The sequence below is a fragment of the Heteronotia binoei genome, chromosome 4, assembly GCF_032191835.1.
Source record: "Heteronotia binoei isolate CCM8104 ecotype False Entrance Well chromosome 4, APGP_CSIRO_Hbin_v1, whole genome shotgun sequence".
Taxonomy (NCBI): Eukaryota; Metazoa; Chordata; class Lepidosauria; order Squamata; family Gekkonidae; genus Heteronotia; species Heteronotia binoei.
The window spans coordinates 9,931,467-9,950,415 of NC_083226.1; the positions used below are offsets into that span (position 1 = coordinate 9,931,467).

The 18,949-nt window shown below is 47.7% G+C and overlaps 1 protein-coding gene across 1 annotated transcript in view; it reads left to right on the forward strand.

The window, feature by feature from the left end:
* The first annotated feature begins 4,063 nt into the window (after window positions 1-4,063).
* GABARAPL1 (GABA type A receptor associated protein like 1) overlaps window positions 4,064-18,949 on the forward strand; it is a 34,664-nt gene continuing 19,778 nt past the window's right edge. The window contains exon 1 of the mRNA XM_060236759.1: window positions 4,064-4,302. Coding sequence (XP_060092742.1) covers window positions 4,213-4,302 — 90 coding nt within the window. The 5' untranslated portion in view covers window positions 4,064-4,212. The remainder of the gene's footprint in view (window positions 4,303-18,949) is intronic.

An 18,949-nucleotide genomic window follows, 5' to 3' on the forward strand; every position in this document is an offset into this window, starting at 1 on the left:
AAAATCGGTGAGCTCGCAAGCTCACACTAACTCAGCTTATAGGGAACACTGCTACTAACTAGGAATATTCCTAACCTTCCAGCCCAAAAGGGGGACATTTGCATATTTTTGTAAAAGAAGATGATGAAGAAGAAGATATTGGATTTATATCCCACCCTCCACTCTGAATCTCAGTCTCAGAGTGGCTCACAATCTCCTTTATCTCCCTCCCCCACAACAGATACCCTGTGAGGTGGGTGGGGCTGAGAGGGCTCTCACAGCAGCTGCCCTTTCAAGGACAGAGTCTCAGAGCGGCTCACAATCTCCTTTCCCTTCCTCCCCCACAACAGACACCCTGTGGGGTGGGTGGGGCTGAGAGGGCTCTCACAACAGCTGCCCTTTCAAGGACAGAGTCTCAGAGCAGCTCACAATCTCCTTTTCCTTCCTCCCCCACAACAGACACCCTGTGAGGTGGGTGGGGCTGAGAGGGCTCTCACAGCAGCTGCCCTTTCAAGGACAACCTCTGCCAGAGCTCTGGCTGACCCAAGGCCATTCCAGCAGGTGCAAATGGAGGAGTGGGGAATCAAACCCGGTTCTCCCAGATAAGAGAGCTCTGGCTGGCCCAAGGCCATTCCAGCAGCTGCAAGTGGAAGAGTGGGGAATCAAACCCAGTTCTCCCAGATAAAAGTCCGCACACTTCACCACTACACCAAACTGGATCTCCAGAACCTCAAAGAGGACGAACACCCAAGAGAGAGACCAGATAAGCCCAAATCCGCTCTCCCTCCAAGCAACGGGAGGCCATAAGGTGCTGTAAGGTGGGCAGGATTCGCGGCTGCCGCTCCTTTCATACCTGTTGGGAAATGGCTGCGAGGACGTCGAGTCCCTCTAGGCAGCATTTAAGGGCTGGGCATCGTTCCTCTGAGCATATGCAGAGGGAGGCAACAAAGACGATTCCACCTCCCCTGGAAGGATTTCAAAGCACTGCTCCTCTACAAAGTTTATTTTAAACCCAAAGCCTCGGCAGGGGGAAGGGGGGGGTTGTTTTGGGGTTTTTTGAGCTTTCTTTTTTTCCACCAAAGAGACTTGAGGCAGGTAGCGCCGACCCCTTTTGCTACGGTCCGTGGGTGGGGGAGGCAAAAAGGTCACGGTGGGTGCCTGTCACAACAACCCTATGGGGTAGGCTGAGGCGATCATCTGAGCAAGGGTTTAATCCCAGGGTTCTTCTAGTTTTAGTGGGTCAGCCCCGTGAAGCAACACCGTTCCTTGCAACAGGCCCTGCCCCATGGTTGGCTTCCAGCTCTTAGCTTCTACTTTGGGATACCTGGATGGTACAAAGGCCAACGGCATGCTGGCAAGTATTAGGAAGGGAATTGAAAACAAATCAGCCAGTATCATAATGCCCCTGTATAAATCGATGGTGCGGCCTCATTTGGAATACTGTGTGCAGTTCTGGTCACCGCCCCTCAAAAAGGATATTATAGCATTGGAAAAAGTGCAGAAAAGGGCAACTAGAATGATTAAAGGTCTGGAACACTTTCCCTATGAAGAAAGGTTAAAACGCTTGGGGCTCTTTAGCTTGGAGAAACGTCGACTGCGGGGTGACATGATAAAAGGTTTACAAGATTATGCATGGGATGGAGAAAGTAGAGAAAGAAGTCCTTTTCTCCCTTTCTCACAATAGAACTCGTGGGCATTCAATGAAATTGCTGAGCAGTCGGGTTAAAACGGATAGAAGGAAGTACTTCTTCACCCAAAGGGTGATTAACATGTGGAATTCACTGCCACAGGAGGTGGTGGCGGCTACAAGCATAGCCACCTTCAAGAGGGGATTGGATAAAAATATGGCGCAGAGGTCCATCAGTGGCTATTAGCCACAGTGTGTGTGTGTATATGTGTGTGTATATATATATATATACACACACACATATGTTGTGTTGGGCTTCTCTTCTGTTCTTATGTGACACAGAGTGTTGGACTGGATGGGCCATTGGCCTGACCCAACATGGCTTCTCTTATGTTCTTCTGTGACACAGAGTGTTGGACTGGATGGGCCACTGGCCTGATCCAACATGGCTTCTCTTATGTTCTTCTGTGACCCAGAGTGTTGGACTGGATGGGCCATTGGCCTGATCCAACATGGTTTCTCTTATGTTCTTCTGTAACCCAGAGTGTTGGACTGGATGGGCCACTGGCCTGATCCAACATGGCTTCTCTTATGTTCTTCTGTGACCCAGAGTGTTGGACTGGATGGGCTATTGGCCTGAGCCAACATGGTTTCTCTTATGTTCTTCTGTGACACAGAGTGTTGGACTGGATGGGCCACTGGCCTGCTCCAACATGGTTTCTCTTATGTTCTTCTGTGACTCAGAGTGTTGGTCTGGATGGGCCACTGGCCTGCTCCAACATGGCTTCTCCTATGTTCTTCTGTGACTCAGAGTGTTGGTCTGGATGGGCCACTGGCCTAATCCAACATGGCTTCTCTTATGTTCTTATGTGACACAGAGTGTTGGACTGGATGGGCCATTGGCCTGATCCAACATGGCTTCTCTTATGTTCTTATGTGACACAGAGTGTTGGACTGGTTGGGCCATTGGCCTGATCCAACATGGCTTCTCTTATGTTCTTATGTGACACAGAGTGTTGGTCTGGATGGGCCACTGGCCTGATCCAACATGGCTTCTCTTATGTTCTTCTGTGACCCAGAGTGTTGGACTGGATGGGCCATTGGCCTGATCCAACATGGCTTCTCTTATGTTCTTATGTGACACAGAGTGTTGGTCTGGATGGGCCACTGGCCTGATCCAACATGGCTTCTCTTATGTTCTTCTGTGACCCAGAGTGTTGGACTGGATGGGCTATTGGCCTGAGCCAACATGGTTTCTCTTATGTTCTTCTGTGACACAGAGTGTTGGACTGGATGGGCCACTGGCCTGCTCCAACATGGTTTCTCTTATGTTCTTCTGTGACTCAGAGTGTTGGTCTGGATGGGCCACTGGCCTGCTCCAACATGGCTTCTCCTATGTTCTTCTGTGACTCAGAGTGTTGGTCTGGATGGGCCACTGGCCTAACCCAACATGGCTTTTGGTCTGGATGGGCCACTGGCCTGATCCAACATGGCTTCTCTTATGTTCTTCTGTGACACAGAGTGTCGTACTGGATGGGCCATTGGCCTGATCCAACATGGCTTCTGTTATGTTCTTAATCCCGGCGAGGCCGAACGATTTGCAAAGACATGCCGCGGGCAAGCTGGTTTCAAGGGCACTGCCCGCGTTGGCATTCCCAGGGCCGCCAGTGCTCGCGCCCCTCGCCTCTTCTGCTGGAGTTGCCAGCTGCAAGTTGGGAAATTCCTGGAGATTTTGTGCTGGAGTCTGAGAAAAGCAGGATTTGGGGAGAGAGACCTCAGCCAAATATAAAGCAGCCATGTTCTCCAGGGGGACCGATCTCTTATGTCGCCTGAAATTCAGTTGCAATTTTATTTATGTAGCTCTGGGATATCTCCATCCAGATCTCGCCAGGAGGTTGGCAACCCTAAGCCTCCGCTAAAGAAGGCCATTCCCTTCGCCTCCATCATGCAACTGGCAACCCTTCAAGTTCTCTATTGCTACGACCGTTCCCCAATCCTAGGTCTTGTTACTGGACGCAAGCGCCGCTAAAACCAGCGGGATTTCCGCTCTCAACACAAGCGTCGCAGAATGCAAGCCTTTCTCTCCACTCCCCGTCTCTCAAAAGCACCACGGGTTGATGCATCCCGCTCTAAGGGACAAACACACCAATAAAGCCTTTTTATTTATTACCCAGCAGGACTTGGCAACAGAAGCGGTTTGGAGCCCACCGTTCCGTTAATGGCTGCGTGAGGACTGCTCCATGGATCCCGGGAGGGGGGGGAGGTGTCAACAGCAAGAAGCACCTTGGAAGCGGTCCCCTCCCTGCAAGGCTGGGAGAGCCAAAATTAAGCAGCCCCGCCCCGTTTCCCGGATAGCCGGGAGTGTCCAGGGCCGAGCGAGGGGGGTTCATCCAAGAGGGCTCGCGCGGGATCAGGCTCCTTGCTGTCCTCCTCCCCCCCCCGTCCCGGAGCGGAGGTGGTGCAGTCCGGGACAAACACGGGGCGGGTTGTTTGGCGGTGACGTCACAATGCCCGGCTGATTGTTGTGCCGCCTTTGATCAGCTGAGCGGCGCCGGAGCAGAACGGAGCGCAGCGCCTGGAAAGCAGCAGCAGCAGCAGCAGCAGCCATGAAGTTCCAGTACAAGGAGGACCACCCGTTCGAGTACCGGAAAAAAGAGGGGGAGAAGATCCGAAAGAAATACCCGGACCGGGTGCCGGTGAGTGGGGGAGCCGCCGGGGTTGGGGGCGCTGCGTCGGCTGAGGACCGTCCCGACGTGCTCGGGGAACTCCCGTGTCCTTCGCTGTTTGCCCCCCCAGCTATTCGAACAACAGCTCCCCCCGCGCCCTCCGTAACCTCGCTCCAAAGTGGGCTGCCGCACGCAGCTGTGTGTGATCGCTGGGGAAGCTCCCTCTGTGCAGCAGCGCACGTGTGGATCGAAGGATGCGTGTTCCGTTGACCCGCTTGCTGGCCTGGAGGGAGCGGTGCCCTTTGGGTCCGTGGGAAGCGCGCCGCTGGGGCTGGCCGTGGCGTGGAGATGGACGGGCTGTCAAGCTCGACCTTCCCGCCCTTCCTCCAGGCAGTTGGCAACCCTGGATCGTGGAGGTCGTGGGCAGCCTTTGTCTCCCGAGTCCCCCGGGGGGGCGCTGGCTCTTGCCACCCTCTCCCCCCCCTCCCCCAAAATGGAGTCGGAAGGGCAAGGCCGTGTTAATGCAGTCACCTCCAAGGCCTGGGGCGGAGATCGGAGCCCTTGGCTTGGCCCTGGCTTGCCAGCCATCCTTGGGGGGGCTCCAGAGCCACCGACGGTCCAGTGGTTTGTGGCCTTGGGCCTGCTGAGTTCCTCGCCTGGAGGGCAGTTTGTGAAGTCGAGGGCGGATGTTTTCTGTCGACTCATCTCTGGTTAGGTTTGCCAGTAAATACATGCATTAAAATCAAACTGCCTGGAGATGCCAAAAAAAAAAGGCCCTGTCCCTTTAAGAGAGGCTCAATGGGGTGATGCATTAAAATCAAACTGCCTGGAGATGCCAAAAAAAAAAGGCCCTGTCCCTTTAAGAGAGGCTCAATGGGGTGTTGTTTACCACTTGGTGGTGTTTACCTTCATGCCGTGGAAGCCTCAAGAACTGCCCATTTCCGCACGCTGCAGGCCTCTCTTAAAGGGACAGGGCATATTTCTCCCTGCCTGCTGGCGATGCTGTTGCAAATGACTGTCCTTGATCTTGCTAAACATAAGAAATGAAAACTGTGGGTCCCTGGGAAAGAGGTCTGTGGGGGCTGCCGGCTCTCCCCTCCTCGTCTGCCTTTATCATTAATATATATTCTACAGGAAGGTTTGATCTGTGTTCATGTTGCTTTCCCCCAAACATAATGTACGGTACTCGCAGCCCAGGTGTCTTTGGCTTTGCCATGGCTTAACTTCAATAGAGACTAGTATAGGAGTTAGAGGGACCATGGGGAAAAGGTGAAATAAAAATATAACACACGCATACAGAAATCACTTATTCATTTGTGGAATATCTCTTCTCTCCCCCCCCTCCCCCAACTGGACAAATATATATGGACACATATTTGGTTGCAATTTTGAAACATGTTTCTTCTGAATAATTTGGTTTTCTGGTTTTGTGCAGAGGTCAAAATGACGGGGCTTTACAGAAATGGAACCAATAAATCTTCACTTTGTTCTTGTCCACAAGGACCAATGAGTGGAAGTTTAGTGGTGATTTATTCCTCGTCGTATTGCTGGGTCATTCCTCTTCGGCAAGTGTGGAAATGAGGCAAACAGTGTCTTCTCTTACAGGATGTGTCAGAATCGGAGATTTATGTGATGACTTTTTTTTTTAACTAGAAAGGATATACTTTTATACAGGGAAAAAACATTTCTCCTCAGAGATATACCTTTAAAACTGGAATTCCCCCCTAAGCAGTTTTGATTTCTCTCCGGTATTCCTATTTTGGGTAAACACAGATACTGTTCTGTGTCTTATTACAAGCTGACAGACTGATATTAGTTGAGTCCAGCAGTTTTAACTATCGTTCTGTTAATGGAGAGGATGTAGGTGTTGGCCAAGCTTGAAACAATCTTCGTGGCATCCGGCACAGCCTACAGCGATAAGCCAAAAAAGAGTTAAATATAGGGTTGCCAATTGCCTGGAGAAAAATATGTCCCATCTCTTTAACAGAGGCTTATTGGGCTGTTATTTACCAGGTGATGTCATTTACCTCCGTGTCATAAAAAGCTTAAGCTGCCCGTCTCCACATCCTTAAGTCTGTGTTAAAGGTACAGGGTGTGTGCACGAGAAAACTTATACCTTGAATAAAACATTGTCGGTCTTAAAGGTTCCACCGGACTCAAACTTCGACCAACATGGCTGCCCACCGGAATCCTTCTCTGGGCCTGTTAGCAAACTTTGTTATAATTCATCTGAGTCCCGATTTCCTGTCCAGTGGGTATTGGGAGGTCGAAATAGTGGCATTGCCTTTTAACCGTGGCCATTTTGGGAGACCACTCAGTCTAGGATCAACAGCCCACCAACTTCATTTTGTACCCCCAAGTTCTAGTATTGTGGGAGACAGAAAAAGTTCTACTCCAACTCTCCACTCCATGGATCATTTAATGTGACTGTCATGTCCCCCCCCCCATCTTTTCTGCCTACTAAAACCCCCCACTCCCTTAGGCTTTCCTCACAGAGGTGTCCCAACCCTTTGATGTACCATCTGTCAGCATTGCTATACCTTCTTCTAGACAAAGCTGAATTGTTGAAACAGCAATTTGATGGAAGCCGAAGTTTTCACTTTAGGTATTCATGGTTACCACCTAAGTTTCAGTTTCCTGCCCAGTAAGTATTTACAGCTTCACCACACACGTACAGCATTTGCATTCTGGGGGGGATGTTTGACAGCTATCTAAAGGTATTGAATGTCTTTCTTAGTCCCAGTGGAATTAGGAGTCCACCTGTAAACACACAGAGTCTAAACATTCAGTTTCTCATAAAAGACTTAAATCAAGAAAGGCTCTTTGAGCCCTGACCCAGACAGCCCAGGCAAGTCAGATCTTGTAAGCTAAGCGGGGCTGACCCAGGTGGGGAGATCTGCAAATATCTAAGCCCCAAAGGAGGCCTGCTTGAAGTCAACTAGGGACAGGGCCTTCTCGATCACAGCCCCTTGCTGGTGGAACCAGTTACCGGAAGAGGTCAGGGCCCTGCGGGACATTGGACAGTTCCGCAGGGCCTGTAAGACAGTCCTCTTCTGGTTGGCTTATAACTGACCGGCATTGAAACATTGAAATATTCTGACGGAAGACTATAAGATAGCACACTGAGACTGATAGATGTATTGATAAATTAGTTGTTTTAATTATGTAAATTATTATTGTATTTTAATTCTTGAATTTTATTGTTAGAATTTTTATGTTGTGAGCCGCCCTGAGCCCGCTTTGGTGGGGTAGGGCGGGATGTAAATCAAATAAAATGAAATGAAATGAAATAGAGATCTCCAGAAGTCCATTATGACTTCCAGGCATGCATGCACTTGGGCGTCTGCACACACAAACAAATACCCACCAAAAAAGAAAGATTCTTTGGGGAGTTTGTACAAACTTTAGGTTTCAGTCATCCAAGACTCCAAGGGCGGGCAAGTGAGCCAGAATGCCCGGCTCAAATTCTCTAACCGTGCTTGCAGTTTTCGTGGTGATTTTAAATCGTTTTTGTTCTAGGAGGCTCAGGAGGAAATGGCTGGCATGTTTGTGTCATGAGTCTTGCTCCTAATATTTACCCTCCCGGGCATTGTGACTGTCCTTTGCCCATGATTCATATAGGCACTGGCTGAAAATGCTCAGCTGAGATTTATTGGTTTCTTTCAGATTCTGCCCCCCCCCCCCCCTTTGCTAGGCCTTTTAAGAATGAATATAGGTAGGGATGCATAGTTTCTGACAGCGCAATCCTAACGAGAATTACTCCAGTCTAAGCTCCAGTCATGTCAGCGGGTTTAGACTGGGGTGACTCTCCTTAGAATTGCACTGTGCGTTTCTGATGAGTCTTTTAAGCAAAAATGCCCCCTCCTCGAGCCCAGTGCAACCGAGCTGGAGCAACCTGGGAAGGGATGGGATGCCGATGGGGCTCACTTAGCAGGTGGTGGCTGCTGCTTGCTGGGCAGGGGGGAAGGTTTTGTGAAATGAAGGCTTGTGGCTGACTTGGGCAGAAGGAGCAGGGCCATGTGGGGGGGCTGGGCTGGGGCTGGGGAGGTGGGTGCATGAAGTGGTGAAGGGGGGCAAGATAAGGTCAGTCTGGCAGGTGCGGGAGTGGGAATCATCAGATGGGAGCTTGAGGGACAAAGAGCAAGTGACTCCTCTGGGTTGCATTTCTCTTGGCCTAGAGCTGCAGTCAGGAAAAGAAGGGAAAGTAGATTTAGGGTTCCCATTTGAAACTGGAGCTGAGGGAGGGGTTGCAGTCATCCTGGGGACAAAAAGCCTCCAATTCTTACGGAAAGCTCCGATCATAGAGTTCTGGTGATGCCTAGAGCTACCAGGAAATGACAAGGTTAGCTCTAGCAATTGCCAGAAACTCTGTGGTAAGATTAGGGTTAAATTTTTAAATGAATAGATCGGGGGTGTCAAACATATGGCATGTGGGCCGGATCAGGCCCACTGAGGGCTCCAATCAGGCCCTCCAGCAACTGGCTATCGTCTGCTTCATTTTCCCTTGCCTGCTTTTTTCAGTTGCCATTTTGTGTTTCTCCCCGGACAGGCCGGAGCAGCAAAGCAGACTTTCCCTCTCCCCCCTCCCTTTTCCCAAAAGGGAGGAAGAGGGAGGAGCAGTCTCAGCTAGTGAGATAACGTGGCTCTGTAGCTCTGCTGGGTGATTAAGTTTGCCAGGCTCAATTAATCACTCTGCAGAGCTACTGAGACAAGCCTCTCTTCCTTATAATGAATGGCTGAGGCTCCTCCCCCTCCTCGTGCCCCGGGGAAGGAGAGTAAGAGCCAGAGCTTCCTTTGCTCAGTCCCCACCATCAGGAGAGCTACAAAGAATGCTTTTAAGACTAGCAATGTTTTAGTGAAGGTATGAACATTTTGCCTTGCTACAGAGAGAGAGAGACAAAGAGAGAGTGTTTTGTTGGGCTTGTTATGGGTGTAACTGGGTTCCCGTCCTCTTTTTCACTGTACTCATGCCCTCCAGTCTTTCTCAATAGGAAAGCATGTGAACTATTTAGAAGAGAAATGTCAGCATTAGGCTGAGAGTTTGTTCCACCCCAGGTTTACCCAGCAAATTTCCCTTAATTTCACATTTTCCTTTGATTGTGCGTCTTGAATTTAGACTTCCCAGACAGTAGCTTGACACTGACCACTGTATGTGGCTGTCTCTCTGTTCTTGTACTTGTTTTTTTGGGGGGAGGGGGGGTTTGTTTTTTTAGTTGTAGTCATTTTTCTGGGGAAATGGTAGCTTTGTAGACAAGCACATAGCCCTCAGTCTGTGCCATGTTGCCTTCACATGTTCTTGACTAGTACGTGAAGCAACTTCTGTACAAAAGCTCACAATGCCCAGCTGCTTCATGTTCCTCTGGGTCTTAGGCTCAAAGCATTGGCCATGAGACGTCTGTAATGAACGTCAGTTAATCAAAAGTAGGTTTGCAACTTACGGTTGTGCACACCTGAACAGCACGTATTCAAGACTGGTACAGCACAGACATTGTCTGTAGTTTATGATGCAAGAATTCATAGCAAGAGGTGACATTTATCAGAGACTGTAAAACAAAATATTGCAAGCGGGCTGATATTTTAAGCATGTTTTATTTTAAGTTTAAAAAAAAAATCTTTAATTTATAAAGTTTATATCTCCACTACCTGGCATTACATTTTCTGACACGCATGGCCCAGCCCGACAAGGTCTCATTTATGTCAAATCCGGCCCTCATGAGTTTGACACCCTTGGAATAGATAATATAAGAATACAGAAAGTTTAAATTATGTAACATAAACTGAAAAATGGAAAACGTTTTCTTCCCCAGACTCGCTTCATTACATAAAATAATCTTTAAAACACTGAATACACAAAAATAACTTCTGTTGTCCAACCTTTAATGGTTAGGACTACTTTTCATCCTATTCCTTCAGGGATTACCATAGAGTTTCTGGTGATTGCTAGAACTACCCATCACTTCCAGGTGGGTGGATCCCCGAGGTGGATTGGAGCCCTGCTATGCCTTCCCATGATGCAGCTGTCCTGAGGGTTTGCCTGCACTGAAGGATATGGGTGCAGAGGCACCTCTGAAAATCCACCCCATCCCTAGACTGTGCACTGCATGTGGGCAATGCCAACGTCTGCATGCAGCAGGGATGCGACTCCTCAGTAGGTCGCGTGTAGGTTGATGGAGACAGTGGTACGTAGCCTAGTGGGGCAACCCACGTACAACCGCTGGACCATCCTTGGTCTCTGTTGGCTTCCTTGGCATTGTGCCACCTTTCTCCCCAGTGGAAACTCAAAGCAGCTGATGTTGTTCTCTGTTCCTCCATTTTATCCTCACAACAACCCCGGGAGGTAGGTTAGGGTGTGTGACTGGCCCAAAGTCACCCAGCAATCTTCCCTGGCAGAGTGGGTCCCCCAGGTCTTCGTCCAACCAAGGCACTGTGCTGGCCAGAGGGGGTGTGGCTTGCACGGGCTTATGCTTATAGCAGATGCTACCCAATGAAACCAACATCTGGCAAGAAATCAGAAGCTTTGAGCCTTTTCTTCCTTTTGTAGCTTTTTTGCGGCTAACGTTTTGCTTTTCTTCTTCTCCATTGGTTTATTAACAACATTTTTTTTACCATGCCACTAACAAATTAAAACCTACAAATTAAAATCTCATTTGAAAAGCCATTTAAACGAACACACACACACACAAATACATCACTGAAACAAATTAAAACTGGAGCTTAAAATAAACACAGAAGATAAATGCAACAATTAAAACACGGGAGGGGGGAGGGATTGCTGAGTGAATACAAAACAAAGCAAACGAAGTCTTCACCTGCTGTCAGAAGACAGCAATGGAAGGGGACAAGCGAATCTCCCTAGGGAGAGAGCATTCCAGAGCTTTGGTGCCACTACAGAGAAGGCCCTCGCCCAGATTACCACCTACCTAATCTCAGAAGGTGGGGGCACATGAAACAGGGCCTCTAAAGCAGGGGTCATGCCTTTGGGTTCCAAATTGGGAAGCGAATGTATGATTCAAATCCCCCTTTCTTTGTTCAGTCTAATTTTGCTCTGCTCCTGGTTTGCTGGCCACAAGGCAAACAGGCTTTCCCTTGTCCGGAGTCCGGCATGGCCTCCTGCCATGGCTTCCTCCCGAGAGCCAGTTTGGTGTAGAGGTTAAATGCATGGACTTTTATCTGAAGGTTTGATTCCCCACTCCTCCACATGCACCTGCTTGATGTGACCTTGGGTCGGCCACAAGTTCTCTCAGAGCTGTTTCTCTCGAGAGCAGTGTCTGTTAGAGCTCTCTCAGCCCCACCTACCTCACAGGGTGTCTGCTGGGGGGAGGAGGAGGGAAAGGAGATTGTAAACTGCTCTGAGACTCCTTTGGGTAGTGAAGGGCAGGGTATAAATCCAATCTCTTCTTCAGTCTCCTGTCTGTTGATAACCATTATATACAATCCTATGTACTGTTATATGTCTGACAACACTGATTCCTTCCTGATTCTTTTCGTCCCTCTCCCCCCCCACCCCAGCCCTGCACCTCCCTTTTCTCTTACGCCATTTAGCTATGGAGCCAAATGGCCTTCAGTGTCTGTAGATAAGAGTTGTATTTTTTTCCTTTGCATAGCACATTGGCACGTTTATGGTAGTGGAGGACTAGTTTGTTTGGACTAGAGGGGCGGAGATCACTCTTCTGGGCGCTATCAAAGATCTGTTTGTGTGTTACTCAGTTCTGGCAAGCTTTGCTCAGAAGCAATAATAGGGGAAGCCTGGTGGCAAATCAATAAAGCTTCTTTATCCTGTTGACGTCTACCTGAGTGTCACTTGGCAAACCTTACATCCCTCCTCCAGCAAGTTGTACCAAGGAAGGAGCATCATGGTCAGGTGGGTGATGCAGCCACAGAGGACAGAAAAACGAATGCCCACTCCGACATGTAGAAGAAGAAGATATTGGATTTATATCCCGCCCTCCACTCTGAAGAGTCTCAGAGCGGCTCACAATCTCCTTTCCCTTCCTCCCCCACAACAGAACCCTGTGAGGTGGGTGGGGCTGAGAGGGCTCTCACAGCAGCTGCCCTATCAAGGACAGAGTCTCAGAGCGGCTCACAATCTCCTTTCCCTTCCTCCCCTACAACAGACACCCTGTGAGGTGGGTGGGGCTGAGAGGGCTCTCACAGCAGCTGCTCTTTCAAGGACAGAGTCTCAGAGCGGCTCACAATCTCCTTTCCCTTCCTCCCCCACAACAGACACCCTGTGAGGTGGGTGGGGCTGAGAGGGCTCTCCCAGCAGCTGCCCTTTCAAGGACAGAGTCTAAGAGCGGCCTACAATCTCCTTTACCTTCTTCCCGCACAACAGACACCCTGTGAGGTGGGTGGGGCTGGAGAGGGCTCTCACAGCAGCTGCCCTTTCAAAGACAGAGTCTCAGAGCGGCCTACAATCTCTTTTCCCTTCCTCCCCCACAACAGACACCCTGTGAGGTGGGTGGGGCTGGAGAGGGCTCTCACAACAACTGCCCTTTCAAGGACAACCTCTGCCAGGGCTATGGCTGACCCAAGGCCATTCCAGCAGGTGGAAGTGGAGGAGTGGGGAATCAAACCCGGTTCTCCCAGATAAGAGTCCGCACACTTCACCTCTACACCAAACTGGCTCTCTGTACTTGTGACCTTCGGCCCGATGAGGGGCCATCTTGACCTGGTGGTGCAGGCATAGTCCTTCCCAGCTCCAATTTCTGATGCCCTTGGCTGAGCCTTAGGAGTGGAAAGTGTCCTGCAGGGTATTCAAGGCAAGAGACGTCCCAGGGTGCGTTGCCACTGCCTGCTTCTGCATAGCCATCCTGGACTTCCTTGGTGGTCTCCCATCCAGAGACATGTGGTAGAATGCAGCAATTGGTATCTCTCTGTAGATAAGACCCTGCCTAGCGTCTGAGCTCTGATGCGAGGTCGTGGCTGACTGGGCCTTAGATGTTAGATGAAATGTGACATTCCCAGGAGGGGGAGCACAAACGGATCAGGAGAGGCCTGTTTGTCCCCCCTGCTGCAGGCTTGTTGCGGACAATGGGATTTGATTTTATGACCCTGAGAAGGGTCAGCTGCCTGATAAACATTTTGCCTAGAACATCTAGCTCTGGTTAGCCAAACAGGCTCCCCGCACACCCCTCACTGAGATAATGGGATGGGGGAGGAATCATAATTGACAATGAAGTCTTCATTACCTAATCTAGAAGTGTAACGTGTTAGGAAAGGTTGAAGCCGTGGATAGAATCCAATTCTGATTTTACGGGGGAATTTGGGAAACTGAAATACTGTAATTGCAATACTTACTTTTCTGTTTTATGAAACCCATAAACGTATTATTGCAGATTCATCTTTCAAGAAGCCTTTCTGCAGCCTAAGGAGCTTTTCTTTGATTGATGGGGCTCTTCCTTCCATGGATCCTGTCGCCCAAGCAAAGTTCATTGACCCTGCAATATAAGTGGCTCTTCCATTGGGGGAATTTATCACTCTGTTGGAGGAAGTCATCAGATGTTGCTTGGTAGGATTGCAGGATCCAGCTCATTGGATAAATTGTTCTTTATGAACATATGAAGCTGCCTTCTACTGAATCAGACCCTTGGTCCATCAAAGTCAATATTGTCTTCTCAGACTGGCAGCGGCTCTCCAGGGTCTCAAGCTGAGGTTTCTCACACCTATTTGCCTGGACTCTTTTTTGGAGATGCCGGGGATTGAACCTGGGACCTTCTGCTTCCCAAGCAGATGCTCTACCACTGAGCCACCGTCCCTCCCCAGCTAGCATATGGAATTGAAATACTTGTCATATTTATGGGATTTAAAAATGCCTTTGTTTTCCTATAAGCAGAGTTGCAAATATGCCTGATATTAGAGAGAGAGATACTCTGAGGGCCACAGTGGATGCTATGGTATCCGTATGCCAGACTGGTGGGCGCTGCCGCCATTTTATGGTTAAAGAAATTTTATTCGGTAACATATGTCCATTATCAATAAAATCAATAAATTTCATATTGCATATATTACTTTTCCCTTTTCTCCTCCACACCCCACATTGACTCCCGCTGGTGTCATATACTTAAATCATTTTTGAAAAATGAAGATATAAACTCTTATGGATCATAATATCCTAAATAAAACCTATCAGCCTTCACTTTAACTTAACCTAACAATTCACTAAAAGATATATCTTACCTTAGCCTTAAAAACCCAAATTAATTTTCCCATATTCCTTTCTCAATCTGTTAACTAGTTATTACTGAAAATTGTCCAATAACCTTTGATCTTCCACTCTTCTTCGATATATCTTCTAAATTTTTCCCATTCGTTTTCAAATTTCTCAATCTCATAGTCTTTCAAGATTCGCGTAAGTTTATGCATTTCGCTCCATGATTACCCTGCTGCCATTTTGAAGCTGAATTCAGTACATCGAAGAAGGTTGCAAGGGTCTGATCATCAAACCCAGAGTGTGGTAGGTGAAGTTCTCTCCCCGCCCCCACCTCCCACAGTGCTTTTTAGCTCTTGAAAAGGTAGGGTTGCCAGGTCCAAGTCAAGAAATATCTGGGGACTTTGGGGGTGGAGCCAGGAGACTTTGGGGGTGAAACTGGGAGTAAGGATGCGACAAGCACAAGTGACTTCTGAAGGGAGTTCTGGCCATCGCACTTAAAGGGACCACACACCTTTTAAATGCCTTCCTCCATTGGAAATAATGAAAGATAGGGGCATCTTCTTTTGGGGCTCATAGAATTGGACCCCCTGGTCCAATATTGTTGAAACGTGGGGTACTTTTTTAGGAGAGGCTCCAGATCCCACGCTGAAAATATGGTGCCTCTACCTCAAAAAAACAGCCCTCCCAGAGCTCCAGATACCCATGGATCAATTTTTCATTATACCCTATGGGAATCAGTCGCCATAGGGAATAATGGAGTGCCCAGCAGACATTCCCCCCCCCCCTCACTGCTTTCTGATGACCCTGAAGTGGAGGTAGGGCCTCCAGACCGGGGGATCCCCTGCCCCTACCTGGGGATTGGCAACCCTATGAAAAGGCATGGAGGGAGGGAGGACAAAAGTGGTTGGTGTCCTTGAAGCATTTTTAAATTGCCTGAGTTCAGCTGTAAAATAGTAGTGGCATCCATGGCTCCGGACTGTGGCTGCTGTAACACTGGCGTCCCCAACGTGGAGCCTGCCCTCACCCTTCCTGGCACCTGCCAAGTGTTTTTAGAAAGTAAGTGACAGTCATTTGGTCGCTGGCTCCTCCCTCCTACGGCAGCCATTTTGTATTTGCACCAACCATCCTGTGTCAGAATTCCAAAGGTGGGGGATCCTTGCTGTAATGTCTGGCAAGTTTGACCCTTAATGGTTGCTGTCTGGGAGGCAGGAAAACTGCAAGTTGGAATTACAAAACAAACGTCGTAGTAAACAAAAGTGTATTATGTGGATGGAAGCACACTTGTACAGCCACATTAGGTAGTCCTAGTACCATATTTGGATATCTGGTTAACACCAGAACTCTTTATTATAGAACTAACTATATTAAAAGCTTATTGTTGGCCAGAAATCTTCGCTTATAAACTGTGAACATCTTTGAAGATGCACTGTGTACATCTTGGATGTACATCTTGGAGGGATGGTGGCTGTGTGGTAGAGCATCTGCTTGGGAAGCAGAAGGTCCCAGGTTCAATCCCTGGCATCTCCAAAAAAGGGTCCAGGCAAATAGGTGTGAAAAACCTCAGTTTGAGACCCTGGAGAGCCGCTGCCAGTCTGAGAAGACAATACTGACTTTGATGGACCAAGGGTCTGATTCAGTATAAGGCAGCTTCATATGTTCATATATATATATATATATGGATGCCTGCGTGATGCTCTCACCTGCCTATCATACAATTTTTTTAGAGAGAAGGTTTATTTAATACATTCTACATATATATCATCCCACAGTAAGAAAAAAAGAAATGGAAATTTGCTGGGTGGTGGAGCAGACTTTAAAGTTTGTGAGAACAAAGGCTTCTGCAAGCAAGAAAAACATCGAAGCCTTCACATCTCTTGCCTTGCTTTGATAGCCTGTGGTGAATGCCTCCTATGTCCGTGTACGTGGCCCTTTGGTAGCAGGCTTACGTAGTAGAAAGGTTCCAGATTGTTTAGCGGAATGAGGCTTTTAGTCTCTCCAGGTAAAAAAATTGTGAATAGCAAGACAGGGACGGGGGAGACTTTAGTTTCAGGGAGCTGCTGCCCACTGGAGAAAAGGGATGCTGGGCGGGTGGCCCGCCTCAGGGAGAGGGAGATTCTGAAGTCAGCAGCAGAGCGGAATAGAAATTTCCCGTAAGCTCTCTTCTCTCCCAACCCACTTCTTATTTCTTATTGCATATTATATTGGATTTTAAATAGCCCTCCCCAGTAAAAATGGGGCTCAGGGCAGTAACACAACTGGAATTGGTTAGCATCATCTGTTAGGATGACTGTTGCATTTTTACTGTTTTTAATTGTTTTAATTATGTATTATGAATTTATTCCATGTTGAAGTATTTTTCAGTAATTTTTCGTTATTTTTCCACTGTTTTTTTGTTGTTGGTTGAGTCATTATCTCTAGGCTTTTCATAGCACCAGGGACTAGCTGCTGAGAACCTATGTTGTCTATTTTGAAACAGTTACATTGGCTGCCAGTCTGTTTCTGAGTTCAGTTATGACCTTTAAAGCCCTTCATGATGTGAGACCCACTTCTTTGAAGGACTGTCACCTTCCATAAGTCCCTTTGGTCATCAGGCAGCCATTTGTTGGCTATCCCACCATCTAGAGTGGCATCAAGAAGAGCCCAAGCCTTTTCCATCATGGAAACAGGCTCTGTGGAACAGGTTCCCTGAAGATGTGAGGGGCCCTTCCTCTTTGGAGATCTTCAGCAGGTGCTGCAAGGCCTCATTTACCAAGACATTTGAGGGGGGCTTAAATGATATCCATCTTTTTGTGGGCAGGGAGAGATTTGGGGGTTGCCATTTTAGTTTTAGTTTTTATCATAAGCCACCTTCAACCATGAGGAGAAAGGCAGGAGCAGTTAGATGTTCTTGGTTTGGGGTAATAGTTGAGGGATTAAGCCGCAAGCTTCATGGAGGTCGTGGTAGATAACTCACTGAAAATGTCAAGACAGTGTGCGATTGCAATAAAAAAGGCCAACGCCATGCTGGGAATTATTAGGAAGGGAATTGAAAACAAATCAGCCAGTATCATAATGCCCCTGTATAAATCGATGGTGCGTTCTCATTTGGAGTACTGTGTGCAGTTCTGGTCGCCGCACCTCAAAAAGGATATTATAGCATTGGAGAAAGTCCAGAGAAGGGCAACTAGAATGATTAAAGGGCTGGAGCACTTTCCCTATGAAGAAAGGTTGAAACGCTTGGGACTCTTTAGCTTGGAGAAACGTTGACTGCGGGGTGACATGATAGAGGTTTACAAGATAATGCATGGGATGGAGAAAGTAGAGAAAGGAAGTACTTTTCTCCCTTTCTCACAATACAAGAACTCGTGGGCATTCGATGAAATTGCTGAGCAGACAGGTTAAAACGGATAAAAGGAAGTCCTTCTTCACCCAAAGGGTGATTAACATGTGGAATTCACTGCCACAGGAGGTGGTGGCGGCCACAAGCATAGCCACCTTCAAGAAGGGTTTAGATAAAAATATGGAGCACAGGTCCATCAGTGGCTATTAGCCACAGTGTATGTGTGTATATAAAATTTTTTGCCACTGTGTGACACAGAGTGTTGGACTTGATGGGCCGTTGGCCTGATCCAACATGGCTTCTCTTATGTTCTTATGGAGCAGTGTGGTTATACGGAGAGGTTTGAAGAAAGAGAGAGCTGGTACCACCTCACTTTTTGGGAAGGGTGGTTTTTGTACTCCAGAATCCTTTTTCCTGCCACAACTCATTGGCCAATTTAACAACCGAATGGTTCTCTGGACAGCCTTTTTTCCAGCCCTAATTAAGACAGGTGAATGAGAGAGAGATCATCATTCCGGCTTGTAGTTTGGTCTAATTTATTAAAATGAAATATCTGTGTGAAGTGGGGCCAAAGAACCCGGGAGCAATGTAGAACAATATCAAGGTGAAATTGGAACGTGTTGGATATTTCAGTATGAACCAGGTCACGTGCAAGCCCCCTCCCCTCAAGAACTGGCAGTAAAAAGAAATGGGTGTATAATTGGTGCTTTAAATCTTTATTTCAAATCAGAACGTTCAAAATGCTTAACATTGCCTAGACATCACATGCCAGTGTGTGAAAACATCTGATTAATGTTTAAAGGAATGGTGAATGACCTTGCCTTAGCAAAACAAGACCTTGAAAAAAGATAAAGCAAGTGGATTTGGTGAAACAGCTTCATAAGCTTGTGGTGTAAGGAAAGAAGCAAGACTGGGCATAGAATAGTGTTTGTTTTTAGTAGCCCTTTCTGAATATGTATGTCATTTATAGAGAGGTGTAAAGTTTGCAAAAAAATTTGAAGCCGTGGGAAAGAGTCCAGGTTGTTCTTTTCCCCCATTTTCTTGGGGTGTGTGTGTGGAAATCTTACGGAAAAGCAAAATATATGCAGTATGCTTTCTTACTATCTCTGAACTTTTTAGATTTCTTTAACAAGATCAAATGTATCTCACGTAGCTTGGCCTGTAAAATGGTACTATTAGTCATGTTGATGATGAGTATAAAATTATAG